This window comes from Petromyzon marinus, unplaced genomic scaffold (genome assembly GCF_048934315.1).
Source record: "Petromyzon marinus isolate PM22_M1 ecotype Great Lakes invasive population unplaced genomic scaffold, UKy_Petmar_22M1.pri1.0 PM_G_Scaffold_83, whole genome shotgun sequence".
NCBI lineage: Eukaryota > Metazoa > Chordata > Hyperoartia > Petromyzontiformes > Petromyzontidae > Petromyzon > Petromyzon marinus.
The window spans coordinates 318,447-341,445 of NW_027423039.1; the positions used below are offsets into that span (position 1 = coordinate 318,447).

The following is a 22,999-nucleotide window of genomic DNA, read 5'->3' on the forward strand; positions in this document are numbered from 1 at the left end:
TGTGTGTGTGTGATGTGTGTGTGATGTCTGTGTGTGTGATGTCTGTGTGTGTGTGATGTCTGTGTGTGTGTGTGATGTCTGTGTGTGATGTCTGTGTGTGTGTCGTGTGTGTGTGATGTCTTTGTATGTGTGATGTCTGTGTGTGTCTTGTGTGTGTGTTGTGTGTGTGATGTCTGTGTGTGTCTTGTGTGTGTGTGATGGCTGTGTGTGTGATGTCTGTGTGTGTCTTATGTGTGTCTGTGTGTGTGTGATGTGTGTGTGATGTCTGTGTGTGTCTTGTGTGTGTGTGTGTGATGGCTGTGTGTGTGTGATGTCTGTGTGTGTCTTGTGTGTGTGTGATGGCTGTGTGTATGTGATGTCTGTGTGTGTCTTGTGTGTGTCTGTGTGTGTGTGATGTCTGTGTGTATGATGTGTGTGTGATGTCTGTGTGTGACTTGTGTGATGTCTGTGTGTGTGTCTGTGTGTCTTGTGTGTGTGATGTCTGTGTGTGTGATGTCTGTGTGTGTGTCTTGTGTGTTTGTGATGTCTGTGTGTGTCTTGTGTGTGTGATGGCTGTGTGCGTGTGATGTCTGTGTGTGTCTTGTGTGTGTGATGTGTGTGTGATGTCTGTGTGAGTCTTTTGTGTGTGTGTGTGATGTCTGTGTGTGTATTGTGTGTGTGTGTGATGGCTGTGTGTGTTATGTCTGTGTGTGTCTTGTGTGTGTCTGTGTGTGTGATGTCTGTGTGTGTCTTGTGTGATGTGTGTGTGATGTCTGTGTGTGTGTGATGTCTGTGTGTGTGTCGTGTGTGTGTGATGTCTGTGTGTGTGTGTGATGTCTGTGTGTGATGTCTGTGTGTGTCGTGTGTGTGTCTTGTGTGTGTGTGTGTGATGGCTGTGTGTGCGTGATGTCTGTGTGTGTCTTGTGTGTGTGTGTGATGGCTGTGTGTGTGTGATGTCTGTGTGTGTCTTATGTGTGTCTTGTGTGTGTGTGATGGCTGTGTGTGTGTGATGTCTGTGTGTGTCTTGTGTGTGTGTGATGGCTGTGTGTATGTGATGTCTGTGTGTGTCTTGTGTGTGTCTGTGTGTGTGTGATGTCTGTGTGTATGATGTGTGTGTGATGTCTGTGTGTGTCTTGTGTGATGTCTGTGTGTGTGTCTGTGTGTCTTGTGTGTGTGATGTCTGTGTGTGTGTCTTGTGTGTTTGTGATGTCTGTGTGTGTCTTGTGTGTGTGATGGCTGTGTGCGTGTGATGTCTGTGTGTGTCTTGTGTGTGTGATGTGTGTGTGATGTCTGTGTGAGTCTTTTGTGTGTGTGTGTGTGATGGCTGTGTGTGTATTGTGTGTGTGTGTGATGGCTGTGTGTGTGTGATGTCTGTGTGTGTCTTGTGTGTGTCTGTGTGTGTGATGTCTGTGTGTGTCTTGTGTGATGTGTGTGTGATGTCTGTGTGTGTGTGATGTCTGTGTGTGTGTCGTGTGTGTGTGATGTCTGTGTGTGTGTGTGTGATGTCTGTGTGTGATGTCTGTGTGTGTCGTGTGTGTGTGATGTCTTTGTGTGTGTGATGTCTGTGTGTGTCTTGTGTGTGTGTTGTGTGTGTGATGTCTGTGTGTGTCTTGTGTGTGTGTGTGATGGCTGTGTGTGTGTGATGTCTGTGTGTGTCTTATGTGTGTCTGTGTGTGTGTGATGTGTGTGTGATGTCTGTGTGTGTCTTGTGCGTGTGTGTGTGTGATGGCTGTGTGTGTGTGATGTCTGTGTGTGTCTTGTGTGTGTCTGTGTGTGTGTGATGTGTGTGTGATGTCTGTGTGTGTCTTGTGTGTGTGTGATGGCTGTGTGTATGTGATGTCTGTGTGTGTCTTGTGTGTGTCTGTGTGTGTGTGATGTCTGTGTGTATGATGTGTGTGTGATGTCTGTGTGTGTCTTGTGTGATGTCTGTGTGTGTGATGTCTGTGTGTGTGATGTCTGTGTGTGTGATGTCTGTGTGTGTCTTGTGTGTTTGTGATGTCTGTGTGTGTCTTGTGTGTGTGTGTGTGATGGCTGTGTGCGTGTGATGTCTGTGTGTGTCTTGTGTGTGTGATGTGTGTGTGATGTCTGTGTGAGTCTTTTGTGATGTGTGTGTGATGTCTGTGTGTGTCTTGTGTGTGTGTGTGATGGCTGTGTGTGTGTGATGTCTGTGTGTGTCTTGTGTGTGTCTGTGTGTGTGTGATGTGTGTGTGTGTGATGGCTGTGTGTGTCTTGTGTGTGTGTGATGGCTGTGTGTATGTGATGTCTGTGTGTGTCTTGTGTGTGTCTGTGTGTGTGTGATGTCTGTGTGTATGATGTGTGTGTGATGTGTGTGTGTCTTGTGTGATGTCTGTGTGTGTGTGTGTCTTGTGTGTGTGATGTCTGTGTGTGTGATGTCTGTGTGTGTGTCTTGTGTGTGTGTGTCTTGTGTGTTTGTGATGTCTGTGTGTGTCTTGTGTGTGTGTGTGATGGCTGTGTGCGTGTGATGTCTGTGTGTGTCTTGTGTGTGTCTGTGTGTGTGTGATGTCTGTGTGTGTCTTGTGTGATGTGTGTGTGTGTGATGTCTGTGTGTGTGTCTTGTGTGTGTGATGTCTGTGTGTGTCTTGTGTGTGTGTGTGATGTCTGTGTGTGTCTTGTGTGTGTGTGTGATGTCTGTGTGTGTGTCTGACAGGTGATCCGCTCTTTTGAAATCGGATGAGGTAATCTCGCAGATCCTCATCGTTTGAGCAGCGTTAAGCCCCTCGCACAGATTTGAATATTCCCCAAGCTTCCTAATCACTGCCAGGCTCAGACGTTAACATCTCCTAGCCACCGTGATGATGATGGTGGTGGTGGAACCCACGACCTCCTGCTGTATACCAGGCGAGGTAGTTAACATCACCTAGCCACCGTGATGATGATGATGGTGGTGGTGGAACCCACGACCTGCTGTATACCAGGTGAGGTAGTCAACATCTCCTAGCCACCGTGATGATGATGTTGGTGGTGGAACCCACGACCTCCTGCTGTATACCAGGCGAGGTAGTCAACATCTCCTAGCCACCGTGATGATGATGATGGTGGAACCCACAACCTCCTGCTGTATACCAGGCGAGGTAGTCAACATCTCCTAGCCACCGTGATGATGATGGTGGTGGAACACACGACGTCTTGCTGTATACCAGGTGAGGTAGTCAACATCTCGCTCACCCCCAGGCTTGGTTGCAGGATGTCCACGAAGGGTCCCAAGTACTCGTTTGGCCTACTGCTGGATTCTCCTCCCCGGCGCACAAAGACCAGAGCCAAGCTACACAGCACCACCACCTCCTCCGCCTCCTCGTCTTTGCTCAGCTCCACGCCCGCGGCACGCCACTCCAGGATGCAAGGTCGGAGAGAGTGCAGGAGGGCAATCAGCGGCGGAGCCAGGGGGCGGGGGGGTGACAGGGTTAGACAATTGTCACCCCTGAAAAAAAATCGAAAAATCTGAAACATTGTGCGTGTAAGTGCACGACACTTGGTCTGGCGGACTTCGTGTAACTGCACCGTCAGAGCGTGTCGCCAAACCGATGGCGTCTGGTTCAACAAGCCTGACTCTCTAATCATCTTCTTTGGTTCTTTCGGTAAAGTCACCACCACGTAGAATGAGAATAAAATAATAAAATAAAACAATAAAATTCTCACGACATTTCGGCCGCAACGCAGGTGGCCTTCTTCAGGCCACCTGTCGTCCAAACAGGTCTGTCCCTTTAAACCTGAAGAAAGCCACTTGTGTTGTGGCCGAAACTTCGTGAGAATTTTATTGTTTTATTATTTTATTCTCATTCTACGTGGTGACTTTACCGCAAGAACCAAAGAAGATGAATCCTTGCAGTCACGAAAGCTTTAAATCGAAATCTCTAATCATTTTTGAAGTTAACATTTGTTGAATGTCACCCCGGGCTGAAAATCCTGGCTCCGCCCCTGAGGGGGATGACGCCTCTCCGCGGATTATTTTGATGTTGACGGATTACCGTACTTTGGATCCTCTTGCTCCTTATCCTTTGGTTCTTTCGGTGAGGTCACGTGGACTGCTCCTACGTCAGCTCCTACGTCGGCGGTCCACCTTCTGTGTTCGTTTCACACCTGGTGACGGTTGCTTGTGTCGCGATCCAAACGTCGTGATCCATTAAAATGTTTTCGTACCTACGTGAGTTTTTGCCGAAATAACTCAACAACACGAATTCCTGCGGTCACGGCAGTTTTAAGGAACAGATTGCATCTCGCTGCTCTCCGCTCCCTGCGGAGCGTTAAGGCCCCAACAAGCCCACGGCTTTCCATTCCGGGCACCGTTCTGTGATATTGCGTCGAGCGAATGTGTGGCCCTACGCAGCCTCTCCACCCCCCCCCCCCCCCTTTCAAAAATCAGCTCGCACCCTCCGCTAGGGTCTTGTCAAAGGGGAGCACCGTTAATCCTGCCGAACAGGATTTTTGCAGAAGACCTCGCTGGGGTTGGTGGGTGGGAGACGAGAGGGAGGCGTCGTTCCTCGCCAGCTGTCGAAGTATGCAAGCTCTCTCGCTTCTGTTTTTGGTGAAGCCTCTCTCTTGAACGATGTCGGTCTTCTGGTGCCCGCGTCCACTGGGGACGCCATCGCACTCCCCACGTGCCACGTTAGAACAGGGCCGAGAGCGTGAGAAGCCTCAAAGAAAACGGATCGCTTTAATTAAGTCTCCGTCCGCCGCCCCCCCGTTTCTCTTGTTCCCAGAGTCGGGTTGGGCCGACCGGAGCGGCAACGCCGACACCGCCACAACCACCAGCGGCGGCGGCAGGGCCCGCGGCGGCGGTGGTGGCGGTGGCGGCTGCGGTGATGCTCCCACCGTGGTGATGCCAGGCTTCTCCTCCTGGGCCCCGCGGGTGCCCCTCCCCGCTTCCCGGTTCCGTGCAGCGCCGGGCAGCTCGCGGCGGCAACGCCAGAGGCATGCGCCCGGCAGCAGCAGCAGGGCCACCACGTCCACCGGTAGACTCACACAGAGTCCCGTAGACTCACACAGAGACCCGTAGACTCACACAGAAACCCATAGACTCACACAGAGACCCACAGACTCACACAGAAACCCATAGACTCACCACCCTTCATAGACTCACACAGAGACCCGTAGACTCGCACAGAGACCCATAGACTCACACAGAGACACATAGACTCACACAGAGACCCGTAAACTCACACAGAGACCCATAGACTCACACAGAGACCCATAGACTCACCACCCTTCATAGACTCACACAGAGACCCGTAGACTCGCACAGAGACCCATAGACTCACACAGAGACCCATAGACTCACACAGAAACCCATAGACTCACACAGAGACCTGTAGACTCACACAGAGACCCATAGACTCACACAGAAACCCATAGACTCACACAGAGACCCACAGACTCACACAGAAACCCATAGACTCACCACCCTTCATAGACTCACACAGAGACCCGTAGACTCGCACAGAGACCCATAGACTCACACAGAGACACATAGACTCACACAGAGACCCGTAAACTCACACAGAGACCCATATACTCACACAGAGACCCATAGACTCACCACCCTTCATAGACTCACACAGAGACCCGTAGACTCGCACAGAGACCCATAGACTCACACAGAGACACATAGACTCACACAGAGACCCGTAAACTCACACAGAGACCCATAGACTCACACAGAGACCCATAGACTCACCACCCTTCATAGACTCACACAGAGACCCGTAGACTCACACAGAGACCCATAGACTCACACAGAGACCCGTAGACTCACACAGAGACCCATAGACTCACACAGAGACCCGTAGACTCACACAGAGACCCATAGACTCACACAGAGACCCGTAGAATCACACAGAGACCCATAGACTCACACAGAGACCCATAGACTGACACAAAAACCCATAGACTCAGACAGAGACCCGTAGACTCACACACAGAGACCCATAGACTCACACAGAGACCCGTAGACTCACACACAGAGCCCCGTAGACTCACACAGAGACCCGTAGACTCACACAGAGACCCATAGACTCACACAGAGACCCGTAGACTCACACACAGAGCCCCGTAGACTCACACAGAGACCCGTAGACTCACACAGAGACCCGTAGACTCACCACCGTTCATCGACTCACGACAGGAGGCAGCACCCCGTCTCTCTTGTGGCCCCGCAGCGACCTCGTTCTCCACGACTGACGACGCCGACGCCGGCGACGACGACGAGGAGGAGGAGGTGGAGGCGAGGTCGGTGGTGGTGGCGTTGGCAGAGGGCCGAGGTATCGCTCGGGGCGAGGTCGGCCTGGCCAGCATCGACCTGCGCTGCCCCGAGCTGGTCCTGTGTCAGTTCCCCGACAGCCAGCCCTACGTCAAGGTCAGCCTCCTTCTCTCTCCGTGCATGAACATAAAGGGCCCCCCCCCCCCGTGCAGTGCGTGTTATGAAGCGGGCCCTGAATTAAAAACTAAAACACGCACATTCTTCACCTGTGCGGTATAGCGATTGTCATTTTTGTCACTTGCCGTACGGCCGGATAATGCGACGCATTTCTAACCTAAGTTTGCTTGTGGCTGTGGTTGTTTTGATTTAAAGCTTTCGTGACTGCAGTAATTAATATTCCTAGCTCTTTCGGTAAAGTCGCGTTGAAGGGAAACAATAAAATAATAAAATATATATAAAACAATAAAAATTCTCACGACGTTTCGACCATAACACAAACAGTCGTCATCAGGTGTGTCGGTTTGCATTTATGTATTTATTTTTAAAGGGTGCATTTATTTATTTATAAAACGTTAGCACCACGGGCAGCGATTTGACAGTTTATTTAGAAGGACGAGTCCATCTATGTTCTGAAAAGAGGAGGGGGGAGACGAAAAATTAATGTATGCTGTCTAAATGCCACCGTAAGCGTGAACAATCAATTAAGACCTGAAATGGTTTATCAAATCCTTCCAATGATTGCTAAGCCAGAATCCATCTTCTCGGTTTAAATTGTCTCTGTGCTTATTATTTTATTATTTCCCTTTAACGTGACTTTACCGAAAGAGCTAAGAATATGAACCACTGCAGTCACGGAAGCTTTAAGTCAAAATTTGATGCTTTTCTTGCTCGTGTTTTTGTTGGTTTGTTGCGGTTGCACTCCGATTCAAGAGCCGGATGGCTCACAGGACTATACCCAAAATAAACTGAAAACTGAAACTGAACCTTCAACACACTCGGCCGTTCGTAAAAGCTGAAGGGCGGTTTCGTACTCTGGTAAGAGAGCGGAATCACCGAACCGGAATTGATCGCTTGAAAGCGTTTAGCGCGGGGCCCTTGAAAGTGCGGGGCCCCGTAGCCACGTAAGTAGCTACGTGCCAATGTGTGCGTGTCGTTATTCTGACGGTATGCAGTATATATACATTGACAGGTTAGGTTAGTCTTAAACTATTAAACACTAGTTTTTTTTATTTTATCTTACCTCATGCACCTAGCTTGGCACAGCAGTCAACCCACTGCACCTGTGTCTGTCCCGTGACCTCCTCCTGGTGCACCTAGCCTGGCACAGCAGTCAACCCACTGCACCTGGGTCTGTCCCGTTACCTCCTCCTGGTGCACCTAGCCTGGCACAGCAGTCAACCCACTGCACCTGGGTCTGTCCCGTGACCTCCTCCTGGTGCACCTAGCCTGGCACAGGAGTCAACGCACTGCACCTGGGTCTGTCCCGTGAGCTCCTCCTGGTGCACCTAGCCTGGCACAGCAGTCAACCCACTGCACCTGGGTCTGTCCCGTGACCTCCTCCTGGTGCACCTAGCCTGGCACAGCAGTCAACCCACTGCACCTGGGTCTGTCCCGTGACCTCCTCCTGGTGCACCTAGCCTGGCACAGCAGTCAACCCACTGCACCTGGGTCTGTCCCGTGACCTCCTCCTGGTGCACCTAGCCTGGCACAGGAGTCAACGCACTGCACCTGGGTCTGTCCCGTGAGCTCCTCCTGGTGCACCTAGCCTGGCACAGCAGTCAATCCACTGCACCTGGGTCTGTCCCGTGACCTCCTGCTGGTGCACCTAGCCTGGCACAGGAGTCAACGCACTGCACCTGGATCTGTCCCGTGACCTCCTCCTGGTGCACCTAGCCTGGCACAGGAGTCAACGCACTGCACCTGGGTCTGTCCCGTGACCTCCTCCTGGTGCACCTAGCCTGGCACAGCAGTCAACCCACTGCACCTGGGTCTGTCCCGTGACCTCCTCCTGGTGCACCTAGCCTGGCACAGCAGTCAACCCACTGCACCTGGGCCTGTCCCGTGACCTCCTCCTGGTGCACCTAGCCTGGCACAGCAGTCAACCCACTGCACCTGGGCCTGCCCCGTGACCTCCTCCTGGTGCACCTAGCCTGGCACAGCAGTCAACCCACTGCACCTGGGTCTGTCCCGTGACCTCCTCCTGGCGCACCTAGCCTGGCACAGCAGTCAACCCACTGCACCTGGGTCTGTCCCGTGACTTCCTCCTGCTGCACCTCAGCCTGTTGTTCTCGTTGCTGGCGCTGCTGCTGCTGCTGCTTGTTCAGGCGATCACCAAGCTGCAGGTGCTACGCCCACTGGAGGTGGTGATGCCCCACACGGCCTGCAACCCAAACGCCAGCAAAATGTTCACCCTGCTGAGGGACTACTTCCCTGTGAGCACGCACGGACGGCATCGCCACTACTCACCACGCGGAGACTCCTAGACTCATCACACAGAGACTCCTAGACTCATCAGACAGAGAGCCATAGACTCATCACACAGAGACCCATAGACTCATCACACAGAGAGCCATAGACTCATCACACAGAGAGCCATAGACTCATCACACAGAGACCCATAGACTCATCACACAGAGACCCATAGACTCATCACACAGAGACCTATAGACTCAGCACACGGAGACTCCTAGACTCATCACGCAGAGACCCATAGACTCATCACATACAGACCCATAGACTCATCACACAGAGACCCATAGACTCATCACACAGAGAGCCATAGACTCACCACACAGAGACCCATAGACTCACCACACAGAGACCCATAGACTCATCACGCAGAGACCCATAGACTCATCACACAGAGAGCCATAGACTCACCACACAGAGACCCATAGACTCACCACACAGAGACCCATAGACTCATCCTGCAGAGACCCATAGACTCATCACAAAGAGACCTATAGACTCATCACACAGAGACCCATAGACTCATCACACAGAGAGCCATAGACTCATCACACAGAGACTCCTAGACTCACCACACAGAGACCCATAGACTCACCACACAGAGACCCATAGACTCACCACATAGAGTCCCATAGACTCACCACGCAGAGACCCATAGACTCATCACATACAGACCCATAGACTCACCACACAGAGACCCACAGACGCATCACACAGAGACCCATAGACTCACCACGCAGAGACCCATAGACTCATCACATACAGACCTATAGACTCACCACACAGAGACCCACAGACCACACAGAGACCTATAGACTCATCACGCAGAGACCCATAGACTCATCACGCAGAGACCCATAGACTCATCACACAGAGACCCATAGACTCATCACACAGAGACCCACAGACTCACCACACAGAGACCCATAGACTCACCACACAGAGACCGATAGACTCATCACACAGAGACCCACAGACGCACCACAGTGGGTGCTGCCACCTCGTGGTGAGTGCGTGTGCAGGAGGCCCACGTGACCACGGTGCTGAGGAAATACTTCAACGAGGAGCGGGGCATGGACGCCGTGCGAAGGCTCTGCGTGCCCCACATGGCCACCGTGCTCATGGACGTGCAGGGGAAGTGAGTGGGTGTGTGTGGGTGAGTGTGTGGGTGTGTGTGGGTGAGTGGGTGGGTGAGTGAGTGTGTGGGTCTATGGGTGTGTGTGTGGGTGGGTGAGTGGGTGGGTGAGTGGGTGAGTGAGTGTGTGGGTGAGTGTGTGGGTATGTGGGTGAGTGGGTGAGTTTGTGGGTGATTGTGTGGGTGAGTGTGTGGGTGAGTGTGTGGGTGAGTGTGTGGGTGAGTGTGTGGGTCTATGGGTGAGTGTGTGGGTGAGTGGGTGAGGAGCTCACCGGTGAGCTCCTCCGGCAGGTAAGGCTGCGTTGGCTGGGCCATGTAGCCCGCATGCCCAGCCACCGCATGCCCAAACAGCTTTTGTTCGGCCGCATCGAGGGGGCTAAACGGGCACGGTACGGGCTAGAGAAGAGATGGAGTGGTTAGGGTTAGGGTTACCCACTCACTCACCCACCCACCCATCCACTCACCCATCCACTCATCCACCCACTCACCCATCCACTCACCCACCCCCCTCTCACCCTCCCACTCACCCTCGCCCCTGCCCACCACCCCCAGATACTACTGCCTGGCTTCGCTGGCGGCGCTGCTGCAGTATGTGGAGTTCATCCAGGGCGTGGTGCTCGCCCCGGCCTCCGTGCGCGTCTCCTTCTGCGGCAGTGAGCGCACCGCCATGATCGACGGCACCACGGCCGCCAACCTGGAGCTGCTGCGCAACTCCCACGACCCTCGGTAGACGATGCCTCCTCCTCCTCCTCCCTCGCTAGCGGGGATAGCCACTCCCCCTTCTGTGTGTTGGTGTGTGTGTGTTGGTGTGTGTGGTGTGTGTGTGTGGGTGTTGGTGTGGTGTGGGTGTGTGGGTGTGTGTGGTGTGTGTGGTTGTGTGTGGAGCCAGGAGATTGAATATCTACCCTCGGGGCTCCTCCAGAAACAACGAAAAACCACTACGGGTGGCCACGTGGAATGTTCGAACGCTCACTGCGGAGGAGAGCCTGCCACTCCTCTGTCGGGAGCTGGACCGGTACCGCCTGGATCTATGTGGCATTTAGGAGGTCCGGTGGACCGGCTCTGGCTCCTGCCACTATGAGGGGTGGACAGTCCTCTACTCGGGGCAGCAAACTGCCAAACAACAGGGAGTGGTTCTTCTTTTGAACAAAAGAATGAAGGGGGCGTGGGAGCGTGGCGGTGAGGTGTGGGAAGCTGTAAGCCCCAGGCTACTTTGGGCTCGCCTTCCCATCAACCCGAGGCGAGGAATGGTGGTCGTGGTTACTTATGCCCCCACCGAAGATGAACATCCGTGGAGGGATGCAGGCAAAGCCGATGAGTCAGATGCCTTCTATGACCTCCTGTCACAGGTGCTGGCTAAAGTGGCCCCTCGGGATAGAGTGGCCCCTCGGATAGGTCATGCAACCCGCATGCCCAGCCACCGCATGCCGAAACAGCTTTTGTTCGGCCGGATTGAGGGGGCTAAATGGGTGCGGCACGGGCTAGAGAAGAGATGGAGTGATGTGGTACAGGAGGACGTGGAGCTGAGTGGACTTGCCGATGACTGGTACCAGCGGTGTCAAGATCGGCCTCTGTGTAGGAGGCTCGTGAAGGACGCTACTGGGCAGTTGGAGGCAGTCGGCCTCCAACAACAACGGAGGGCGGAGGAGCGACGCTCACAACAACGAGCGGAGCGCCGGGTGGCTAAAGCACAGCAGGTTGCCACAGTAGGGGGCACAGGTGGTGCATCAGCCAGTCATCTCAGTCAGTCGACCTGTGGCACCTGGGTCTGCCCCGTGACCTCCTGCCAGCGGGTGTTCGACACTTCACGTGGCCTCAGGGTGCACATAGCCTGGCACAAGCGTCGTGGTGATGTCACCGCCACTTAGTGGCGAATGGCGGTTGTTGTTGTTGTTTTGTGGTTTGTGTTGGTGTGTGTGTGTTAGTGTGTGTGTTGGTGTGTGTTGGTGTGTGTGGGGGTGTGTGTGGGTGCGAGTGTGGTAGTGTGTGTGTGTGTTGGTGTGTGTGCGTGTATGTGTGGGTGCGAGTGTGGTATGAGTGTGTGTGGGTGTGTGTTGGTGTGTGTGTGTGTGTGACCCTCCTCCACCCGTGTGTGTGCATGTGTGTGTGTGTGTGCGTGCGAGCGTGCACCCAGGAGCTCCCACTCGCTATTCGGGGTGCTCAACTACACGAGGACGCGTGGAGGAGCGCGCCGGCTCAGAGCCAACATCCACGAGCCGCTGGTGGACGAAGAGACGCTCAGAGGCCGTCTCGACTGTGTGGATGAGCTGATGCAGGAAGACAACTTCTATAGAGTGCAGGCCGGTGGGTGGGTGGGTTGGTGGGTGGGTGGCTGAGTGGGTGGGTGGGTATGTGGGTGGGCGGGTGAGTGGGTGCGTGAGTGGGTGAGTGAGTGCGTGAGTGGGTGAGTGAGTGGGTGGGTGGTTGAGTGGGTGAGTGAGTGGTTGCGTGGGTGGGTGAGTGGGTATGTGGGTGGGTGAGTGGGTGGGTGGGTGATGGGGCAGTTGTGGAGCGAGTGGAGAGTTTCCCATACCTGGGCAGTGCGCTCATGACCGGCTCTGGTTTAACAGCAAAGATCGCACTCCGAATCAGTCGAGCGGCAATGTCTTTTCATCGGTTGCGTAACGCTGTGTGGAAGTTACCTGGTCTGTCGCTCCGCACGAAGCTTTGGGTCTTCCCTCCCTTCTCTACGCTTGTGAAACGTGGACCCCCCAAATGGAACATCTTCGCCGGTTAGAAATATTTAGGCTGGCCTGCCTACGATCAATCCTGGGTTTAACCAGGCTGGATTGTGTAAGGAGCTCACAAATCCTCGAAAAATCTGGACAAAGTCCCATCGGTGAGCTCCTCCGGCAGGCAAGACTGCGTTGGCTGGGCCATGTAGCCCGCATGCCCAATCACCACATGCCCAAACAGATTTTGTTCGGCCGGATCGAGGGGGCTAAACGGATGCTGCTTGTGCTAGATAAGAGATGGAGTGATGTGGTACAGGAGGACGTGGAGCTGAGTGGACTTGCCGATGACTGGTACCAGCGGTGTCAAGATCGGCCTCTGTGGAGGAGGCTCGTGAAGGACGCTACTGGGCAGTTGGAGGCAGTCGCCCTCCAACAACAACGGAGGGCGGAGGAGCGACGCTCACAACAATGAGCGGAGCGCCGGGTGGCTAAAGCACAGCAGGTTGGCACAGTAGGGGGCACAGGTGGTGCATCAGCCAGTCATCTCAGTCAGTCGACCCGTGGCACCTGGGTCTGCCCCGTGACCTCCTGCCGGTGGGCGTTCGACACTTCACGTGGCCTCAAGGTGCACATGGCCTGGCACAAGCGTCGTGGTGACGTCACCGCCACTTAGTGGCGAATGGCGGTTGTTGTTGTTGTGTATGTCTGTGTGTGTGTGTCTGTGTGTATATGTGTGATGTCTGTGTGTATGTGTGTGCAGCTATCAGTCAGTTTCTGGATGTAGACCACCTGCTCTCAATGCTGATTCAAATCCCTAAGACAGAGACGGTGAGATGATCACTTTAATCATCATCAGCATCACCTCGCTCAGCACCACACAGTACCCCTTCATCACGTTAAACAGGGGTGGGGAACGTCCAGCCTCTGGCCCTGCCAAGGCAACCGCAGGCGGGACTCGAAATTCAATAAATCTAGGTAGAGCAATCCTGGAAGAGCAGTTGTGAGTAGCAACAACATCATCAATACCGGCTAACATCACCAAACGCCTCGCCAAAGAGAAGCAGTTCCAGGCCATCACATTAGGGGCGAGTTAATTAAACGTTTGACCAGATATAACGGGCTAATTTTTAAGTTGATCAATTTTGTATGGCCCGCGAATGATGTTGTAAATATCCAAATGGCCCTTGGTAGAAAAAAGGTTCCCCACCCGTGATGTAGAGAGAGAGGCTATTTAGTGATCTATTTATTTGTCTATATTTATCTCTACATGTATCTATCTATATTCGGTAAAGTCACGTAGAAGGGAAATAATATAAATATAAAAGAATAACATTTTCTTGCTGTGGTTTTCACACCTTGATGATGATTGCTCGTGTTGCAGTCGAAACTTCGTGATAATTTTATTGTTTTATATTTTTATTATTTTATAGTTTCCCTTTCTACGTGGTGACTTTACCGAAAGAACCAAGAATATTAATCCCTGCAGTCACGAAAGCTTTAAATCAAAATGTATCTATCTATGTATCTGTCTATCCATCTACCCTGTTCCAGTTGAGAACTGCTGAGTCTAAGATCAACTACGCCATCCACCTCAAGCATGTCCTGGAGTTGGTGTCTCCACTGCAGGTTACATCGCCTGCCCAAGATCACTGTCATCACTAATTATTGTTCATCGCTATGATCACTAGTTATCATTAATCACTGTCATCACTAATTATTGTTAATCACTATCATCACTAATTATTGTTAATCACTATCATCACTAATTATTGTTAATCACTATCATCGCTAATTATTGTTGATCACTGTCATCACTAATTATTATTGATCACTGTCATCACTAATTATTGTTGATCACCCATCATCACTAATTATCGCTAATCACTATCATCACTAATTATTGTTAATCACTATCATCACTAATTATTGTTAATCACTATCATCACTAATTATTATTAATCACTATCATCACTAATTATTGTTAATCACTATCATCACAAATTATTATTGATCACTGTCATCACTAATTATTGTTAATCACTATCATCACCAATTATTATTAATCACTATCATCACTAATTATTGTTAATCACTATCATCACTAATTATTGTTAATCACTATCATCACTAATTATTGTTAATCACTATCATTACTAATTATTGTTGATCACTATCATCACTAATTATTATTAATCACTATCATCCCTAATTATTATTGATCACTGTCATCACTAATTATTGTTAATCACTATCATCACTAATTATTATTAATCACTATCATCACTAATCGTTAATCACTGTCATCACAAATTATTATTAATCACTATCATCACTAATTATTATTAATCACTGTCATCACTAATTATTGTTAATCACTATCATCACTAATTATTGTTAATCACTGTCATCACTAATTATCGTTAATCACTATCATCACTAATTATCATTAATCACTATCATCACTAATGATTGTTAATCACTATCATCACTAATTATTATTGATCACTATCACCACTAATTATTGTTGATCACTATCATCACTAATTATCATTAATCACTATCATCACTAATTATTGTTAATCACTATCATCACTAATTATTATTGATCACTGTCATCACTAATTATTGTTGATCACCATCATCACTAATTATTATTAATCACTATCATCACTAATTATTGTTGATCACCATCATCACTAATTATTATTAATCACTATCATCACTAATTATTATTAATCACTATCATCACTAATTATTGTTAATCACTATCATCACTAATTATTATTAATCACTATCATCACTAATTATTGTTAATCACTATCATCACTAATTATTGTTAATCACTATCATCACTAATTATTGTTGATCACTGTCATCACTAATTATTGTTGATCACTATCATCACTAATTATTATTGATCACTGTCATCACTAATTATTGTTAATCACTATCATCACGAATTATTGTTAATCACTATCATCACTAATTATTGTTGATCACTATCATCACTAATTATTGTTGATCACTATCATCACTAATTATTATTATTAATCACTGTCATCACAAATTATTGTTAATCACTATCATCACTAATTATTGTTAATCACTATCATCACTAATTATTGTTAATCACTATCATCACTAATTATTATTAATCACTGTCATCACTAATTATCGTTAATCCCTATCATCACTATCATCACTATCATTATCATTAAGCTGCCACTGGGGGTGCCCCTGGCAACAGCAGACTCACACACACAGACAGCTGCCACTGGGGGTGCCCCTAAGCCACAGCAGACTCACACACAGAGACAGCTGCCACTGGGGGTGCCCCTAGGCAGCAGCAGACTCACACACAGAGACAGCTGCCACTGGGGGTGCCCCTAGGCCACAGCAGACACACACAGAGACAGCTGCCACTGGGGGTGCCCCTAGGCAACAGCAGACTCACACACAGAGACAGCTGCCACTGGGGGTGCCTCCACAACACCCACAGGTAGGGTGAGTGGCAGGTGAGGTGAGTGGTGCGGTGAGGGGTTGGTGAGGGGTGGGTGAGTGTTGAGTGAAGGGTGAGGTGAGTTGAGTGGTCAGGTGGTGCGTGGTGAGTTGGGTGGTGAGGTGGTGCGTGGTGAGTTGGGTGGTGAGGTGAGTGGTGAGGTGGTGCGTGGTGAGTTGGGTGGTGAGGTGAGTGGTGAGGTGAGTAGTGAGGTGAGTGGTGAGGTGGGTGGTGAGGTGAGTGGTGAGGTGAGTGGTGAGGTGAGTGGTGAGGTGCGTGGTGAGGTGAGTGGTGAGGTGGGTGGTGAGGTGAGTGGTGAGGTGGTGAGTGGTGAGGTGAGGGGTTGGTGAGGGGTGGGTGAGTGTTGAGTGAAGGGTGAGGTGAGTTGAGTGGTGAGGAGAGTGGTGAGGTGGTGCGTGGTGAGGTGGGTGGTGGGGTGAGTGGTGAGGTGGTGAGTGGTGAGGTGGTGAGTGGTGAGGTGGTGAGTGGTGAGGTGAGGGGTTGGTGAGGGGTGGGTGAGTGTTGAGTGAAGGGTGAGGTGAGTTGAGTGGTGAGGTGGTGAGTGGTGAGTGACAGGTGCAGGTGTCACCCTCACCTATCTCTCCCCTGCTGTGTTCCCAGCGAGCGCTTAGCCCCTGCAAGACTCCACTGCTGACAGCCTACCAGAGCTCCCTGTTGGACTGCAGGTGACGAGGAGACCAGGCTGGTGGTGGTGGTGGGGGTGGTGGTGGTGGTGATGGTGGTGACTGTGGTGACGGTGGTGGGGGTGTGGGTGGTGGTGGGGGTGGTGGTGGTTTGTGATGGTGGTGGAGGAAGAGGTGGTGGTGGTGGTGTGGGTGGGGGTGGTGGAGGAGGTGGTGGTGATGGTGGGGGTGGTGACAGTGGTGGTGGTGGTGGGGGTGGAGGTGGGGGTGGTGGTGTGGGTGGTGGTGGGGGTGGTGGTGGTGGTGGGGGTGATGGTGGTGACGGTGGTAGTGGTGGTGCTGGTGGTGGGGGTGGTGGTGGGGGTGGTGGTGACGGTGGTGACGGTGGTGACGGTGGTGGTAGTGGGGGTGGTGGTGTGGGTGGTGGTGGGGGTGGTGGTGATGGTGGTGGTGGTGACGGTAGTGAGGGTGATGGTGGTGATGGTGGGGGTTGTGACGGTGGCAAAAACAACCCCCTACCTCCTCTTTGGTGCTGGATGGCAACGCTGTGGTGGGCAGTGCCATGGGGGGAGGTGCCTATTTAGATTTTTGGCTTTTCCCTTCATGACGTTTGTAGCCACCACAGCGGCCAATTGGGGGCTCTGGATGGGTGCGAGGGGCTGGTAACCCATCCACGTTCAATTAATTATCACCAAACCATGAATGAAAAATGTAATTAATAAGCTTGTGCCAGAGGCCCCGGGGGGATAGGCATCTATGACGTCTCCTGGCCAAACACTATTTGGCGGAGTCAGGAGACTGAATCCTTCCCCTCGGGGCTCCTCCTTTAACAACGAAAAGCCACTACGGATGGCCTCGTAGAATGTTCGAATGCTCACTGCGGAGGAGAGGTTGCCACTTCTCTGTTGGGAGCTGGACCGGTACCGCCTGGATCTCTGTTGTAATCAGGAGGTCCGGTGGACCGGCTCTGGCTCCTGCCACTGTGAGGGGTGGACAGTCTTCTACTCAGGGGAGGAGACTGCCAAACAACAGGGAGTGGCTCTTCTTCTAAACAAAAGAATGAAGGGGGCGTGGGAGCGTGGTGGTAAGGTGTGGGAAGCTGTAGTCCCCAGGCTACTTTGGGCTCGCCTTCCCATCAACCGGAGGTGAGGAGTAGTGGTCGTGGTTACTTATGCCCCCACCGAAGATGAACATCCGTGGAGGGATGTAGGCAAGGCCGATGAGTCAGATGCCTCCTATAACCTCCTGTCACAGGTGCTAGCTAAAGTGGACCCTCGGGATAGAGTCATCTTGTTGGGTGACTTCAATGCCCGAGTTGGTCATGATGCTGGCACCTGGTCTGGAGTGATTGGAAGGCATGAGCCAGATCCGTTCAATAACAACGGCAGGAGGCAGCTAGATTTTTGTGCAGCCCATGGGCTTATAATTACCAACACGCTGTTCCGGCATCGGCGCATCCACACAACATCATGGATGCATGCCAGGTCTAAGCAAGGCCATCTACTGGATGTTATAGTGACGGAACAGCGGATGCGGGCCCATGTCCTTGACACCAGGACCTTCCATGGTACTGATCTGCCCACTGACCATTGACTAGTCATCTGTAAGATGCGCCTGCCATTCTTCCACTCCGGTAGTGGGTGTACACCCAGGACCCCATTCAAACTCATAGTGGCCTGGTCTCAGTGCGGCTGGGGTTGGCATCGTCCCCCACTCCTCCTGATGTCGAGGGACAATGGGCGAGATTTAGGACTGTGGCTCATGCAGCTGCAATGGCTGCTTTGGGTACACGGTCCAGACCTCCCCAGAGACCTTGGCTGACAGAGGAGGTGTTCAGGCTGGCTGAGAAAAAGCGACAGGCCCACTCTCATAGCCTACAGCATCCCACGTCGGAGAATGAGGAGGCTTACCGCAACCTTCGCTCGGAGGTTTGGAGAGCCGTGAGGCGCTGCAAGGATGGGTGGTGGTCGCGGGTTGCTGAGGAGATGGAGTCTGCCTCAATGGCCCGCGATCACAAATCGCTCTTTAACTCCATAAAAAATATAACCAGCAGCGCCACACCTATTACCATCATTAGGGGAAAGAACAGTGATCCGATCTCCGACCCCGAGGAACAGGTTTGCATATCTGCTGAGCATTTCTGTGAGGTCCTGGGGGAGGGAAAATCCCTCAACCTGGAAAACATCGTGGGCCAAAGTGGGGATGACACTACTGAGGCTGCGGTGCCTCAAATATTGGAAGAAGTCACCCCCTGTGAGTAGCTGGCTGAGGTGCCATCTGTTGAGGAAGTACTGAAGGCGATCCAGAGTCTGAGACCAGGAAAGGCACCGGGCAGAGACGATCTCCCAAGCAAAATGCTGAGGGAGGGTGGCGTTTGTTCACAAACTGCCCTACATGACATCATAACAACAGTCTGGACCACTGGATGGGTTCCGCAGGATTGGAAGAATGCCCTGGTGGTCCCCCTCTTTGTAGTAAGGGGACCGCACAGACTGTAACAACTACAGGGGTATCTCACTCCTCAGTGTGCCGGGAAAGGTCCTGGCAAGGATTATTCAACATCGCCTTTCAAGGCACGCTTAGGAGAGGCATGCGGAACCCCAATGCGGTTTCAGGAAAAGGCGTTCCTGCAACATGTCATATTTTCTGTCTACAGTATAGTATAGGTGTAGGGAATTCCAACAAGACCTACATCTCCGCTTTATTGACCTGGTCAAGGCCTATGACACCATCAGTAGGCCTGGGCTCTGGGTTGTTCTTCGTGCTTTCGAAGTCCCTGACCCTCTGCTCATGATCATTAAGGACCTTCATGATAGTGAGCGGGCCCAGGCAAAACTACGTGGCCGGGAGTCGGAGCCATTCCCTGTACACCTTGGGGTGCGACAGGGATGACCTCTGGCTCCCACATTATTAAACATCTATTTTGACCACGTAGTTCGTGAAGCCTTCAGTAGCTGTACCGGAGGAATTCCCATCTGGTACAGATAGAATGGGAGGCTGATCGATGCCCGGGTGCGGTCAAGGGATGGCTCCCGATTGTTCAACCATGTAATGTATGCCGATGATCTGGGAATTGCTGCTCACTCAGAGGAGGAGTTGGAGGCGCTGCTGCTGAACCTGGAGCTTGCCACTAAGAAGTGGAGCCTTACCCACTGAAACTAAGCACTTGCCTGGGTATTTTCTGCCATCGGACACTCCACCCCCACAACTTCCAATTGGTGATGGGATAGTTGTGGGGAGAGTGGAGAGTTACCCATACCTGGGCAGTGTGCTCATGACCGGCTCCGGTTTAACAGCACTCGGAATCGGTCAAGCGGCATTATATTTTCATCGGTTGCGTAACGCTGTGTGGAAGCTACCTGGTCTGTCGCTCCGCACTAAGCTTCAGGTCTTCTCGGCCACAGTCATTCCCTCCCTTCTCTATGCTTGTGAAACGTGGACCCCCCTAATGGAACATCTTTGCTGGTTAGAAACATTTAGGCTGGCCTGTCTACGATCCATCCTGGGTTTAACCAGGCTGGATTGTGTGAGGAGCTCACAAATCCTTGAAAGATCTGGACAAAGTCCCATCAGTGAGCTCCTCCGGCAGGCAACACTGCGTTGGCTGGGTCATGCAGCCCGCATGCCCAGCGATCACATGCCGAAACAGCTTTTGTTCAGCCGGATCAAGGGGGCTAGAGAAGAGATGGAGTGGTGTGGTACAGGAGGCACGGGCTAGAGAAGAGATGGAGTGACGTGGTACAGGAGTACGTAGAGCTGAGTGGACTTGCCGATGACTGGTACCAGCGGTGTCAGGATCGGCCTCTGTGGAGGAGGCTCGTGAAGGACGCTACTGGGCAGTTGGAGGCAGTCGCCCTCCAACAACAACGGAGGGCGGAGGAGCGATGCTCACAACAACGAGCGGAGCGCCGGGTGGCTAAAGCACAGCGGGTTGGCACAGTAGGAGGCACAGGTGGTGCATCAGCCACTCATCTCACTCAGTCCCCCCCTGGCACCTGGGTCTGCCCCGTGACCTTCGTGCCAGCGTGCGTTCAACACTTCACGTGGCCTCGAAGTGCACATGGCCTGGCACAAGCGTCGTGGTGACGTCACCGCCACTTAGTGGTGAACGGCGGTTGCCGTCGTCGTTGTTGTTGTCGGCGACGGTGGCGGCGTCGATGGCGGCGGCGACACCACAACCCCCACCGCGTCTCCTCCCCCGCTGTCCCCGTGCCAGGTTCCCTGCGATCCTGGGCAAGCTGCGCACGGTGCTGACCGACGATTTGCCCTTCCGCAAGGGCAACCTCCTCTCGGCCAGGACACGGCGCTGCCACGTCGTGCGCCCCGGCCTCAACGGCTTCCTGGACCTCGCTCGGCGCATCCTCTCCGAGGCCGTCGGAGACATCGAAGGCACGGCACGGCTGACCCACCCGTAGCCCTCCCCGGCCGTCTTTGTATCTCTCTTTTCCTCTCTCTCTCTCTACCGCCTGCTGCTGTACGTTTGGAGTTTGCGTGTCTCTCTCATCATCGTCATCATCACGGTGGCTGCGAGATGTCAACTACCTCGCCTGGTACGCAGGAGGTCGTGGGTTCCACCATCATCTCCCCCCCCCTCTCCTCCTTTCTCCCCCACTCTTCCCCCTCTCTCCCCTGCCCAATCTCTCTCTCTCAGAGACCAACAAACAGCTCTCCGTGATTCACAACCTGCCCACTCTCTCTCTCCCAGAGATCATCAAACAGCTCTCTGTGATTCACAACCTGCCCATTCTCTCTCTCCCAGAGATCAACAAACAGCTCTCCGTGATTCACAACCTGCCCATTCTCTCTCTCCCAGAGATCATCAAACAGCTCTCCGAGATTCACAACCTGCCCATTCTCTCTCTCAGAGATCATCAAACAGCTCTCCGAGATTCACAACCTGCCTATTCTCTCTCTCAGAGATCATCAAACAGCTCTCCGAGATTCACAACCTGCCCATTCTCTCTCTCCCAGATATCATCAAACAGCTCTCCGAGATTCACAACCTGCCCATTCTCTCTCTCCCAGAGATCATCAAACAGCTCTCCGTGATTCACAACCTGCCCATTCTGTCTCTCAGAGATCATCAAACAGCTCTCCGTGATTCACAACCTGCCCATTCTCTCTCCCAGAGATCATCAAACAGCTCTCCGTGATTCACAACCTGCCCACTCTCTCTCTCCCAGAGATCATCAAACAGCTCTCTGTGATTCACAACCTGCCCATTCTCTCTCTCCCAGAGATCAACAAACAGCTCTCCGTGATTCACAACCTGCCCATTCTCTCTCTCCCAGAGATCATCAAACAGCTCTCCGAGATTCACAACCTGCCCATTCTCTCTCTCAGAGATCATCAAACAGCTCTCCGAGATTCACAACCTGCCCATTCTCTCTCTCAGAGATCATCAAACAGCTCTCCGAGATTCACAACCTGCCCATTCTCTCTCTCCCAGATATCATCAAACAGCTCTCCGAGATTCACAACCTGCCCATTCTCTCTCTCCCAGAGATCATCAAACAGCTCTCCGTGATTCACAACCTGCCCATTCTGTCTCTCAGAGATCATCAAACAGCTCTCCGTGATTCACAACCTGCCCATTCTCTCTCCCAGAGATCATCAAACAGCTCTCCGTGATTCACATCCTGCCCATTCTCTCTCTCAGAGATCATCAAACAGCTCTCCGTGATTCACAACCTGCCCATTCTCTCTCTCCCAGAGATCATCAAACAGCTCTCCGTGATTCACAACCTGCCCATTCTCTCTCTCCCAGAGATCATTAAACAGCTCTCCGAGATTCACAACCTGCCCATTCTCTCTCTCCCAGAGATCATCAAACAGCTCTCCGAGATTCACAACCTGCCCATGTCCATGAGCTACAGCGCCGTGCGTGGCTTTTACATCCAGACGTCCGCTCACTCCCTGCAGCCCGAACAGCGTCTGCCAGAGGTCTTCATCAAGGTCAACGCACAGAGACTCACAGATTCACCACACAGAGACTCACAGACTCACCACACAGACTCATAGACTCATCGCACAGAGACCCATAGACTCATCGCACAGAAACCATAGACTCATCGCACAGAGCCCACAGACTCACCGCACAGAGACTCATAGACTCATCACATAGAGACCCATAGACTCATCACACAAAGACCCATAGACTCATCACACAGAGACCCATAGACTCATCACACAGAGACCCATAGACTCATTGCACAGAGACCCATAGACTCATCGCACAGAGACCCACAGACTCACCACACAGAGACTCATAGACTCACACAGAGACCCATAGACTCATCACACAGAGACCCATAGACTCATCACACAGAGACCCAGAGACTCATCACACAGAGACCCATAGACTCACCACGCAGAGACCCATAA

The 22,999-nt window shown here is 52.1% G+C and overlaps 1 protein-coding gene across 1 annotated transcript in view; it reads left to right on the plus strand.

Moving 5' to 3' along the window:
• Positions 1-1,010: 1,010 nt before the first annotated feature.
• Positions 1,011-22,999, plus strand: part of LOC142921675 (mutS protein homolog 4-like) — a 33,238-nt gene continuing 11,249 nt past the window's right edge. The window contains exons 1-13 of the mRNA XM_076062978.1: positions 1,011-2,675; positions 3,184-3,341; positions 4,698-4,949; positions 6,153-6,349; positions 8,518-8,625; positions 9,685-9,800; positions 10,350-10,523; positions 11,932-12,101; positions 13,233-13,300; positions 14,024-14,098; positions 16,593-16,657; positions 20,832-21,009; positions 22,442-22,570. Coding sequence (XP_075919093.1) covers positions 2,671-2,675; positions 3,184-3,341; positions 4,698-4,949; positions 6,153-6,349; positions 8,518-8,625; positions 9,685-9,800; positions 10,350-10,523; positions 11,932-12,101; positions 13,233-13,300; positions 14,024-14,098; positions 16,593-16,657; positions 20,832-21,009; positions 22,442-22,570 — 1,695 coding nt within the window. The 5' untranslated portion in view covers positions 1,011-2,670. The remainder of the gene's footprint in view (positions 2,676-3,183; positions 3,342-4,697; positions 4,950-6,152; positions 6,350-8,517; positions 8,626-9,684; positions 9,801-10,349; positions 10,524-11,931; positions 12,102-13,232; positions 13,301-14,023; positions 14,099-16,592; positions 16,658-20,831; positions 21,010-22,441; positions 22,571-22,999) is intronic.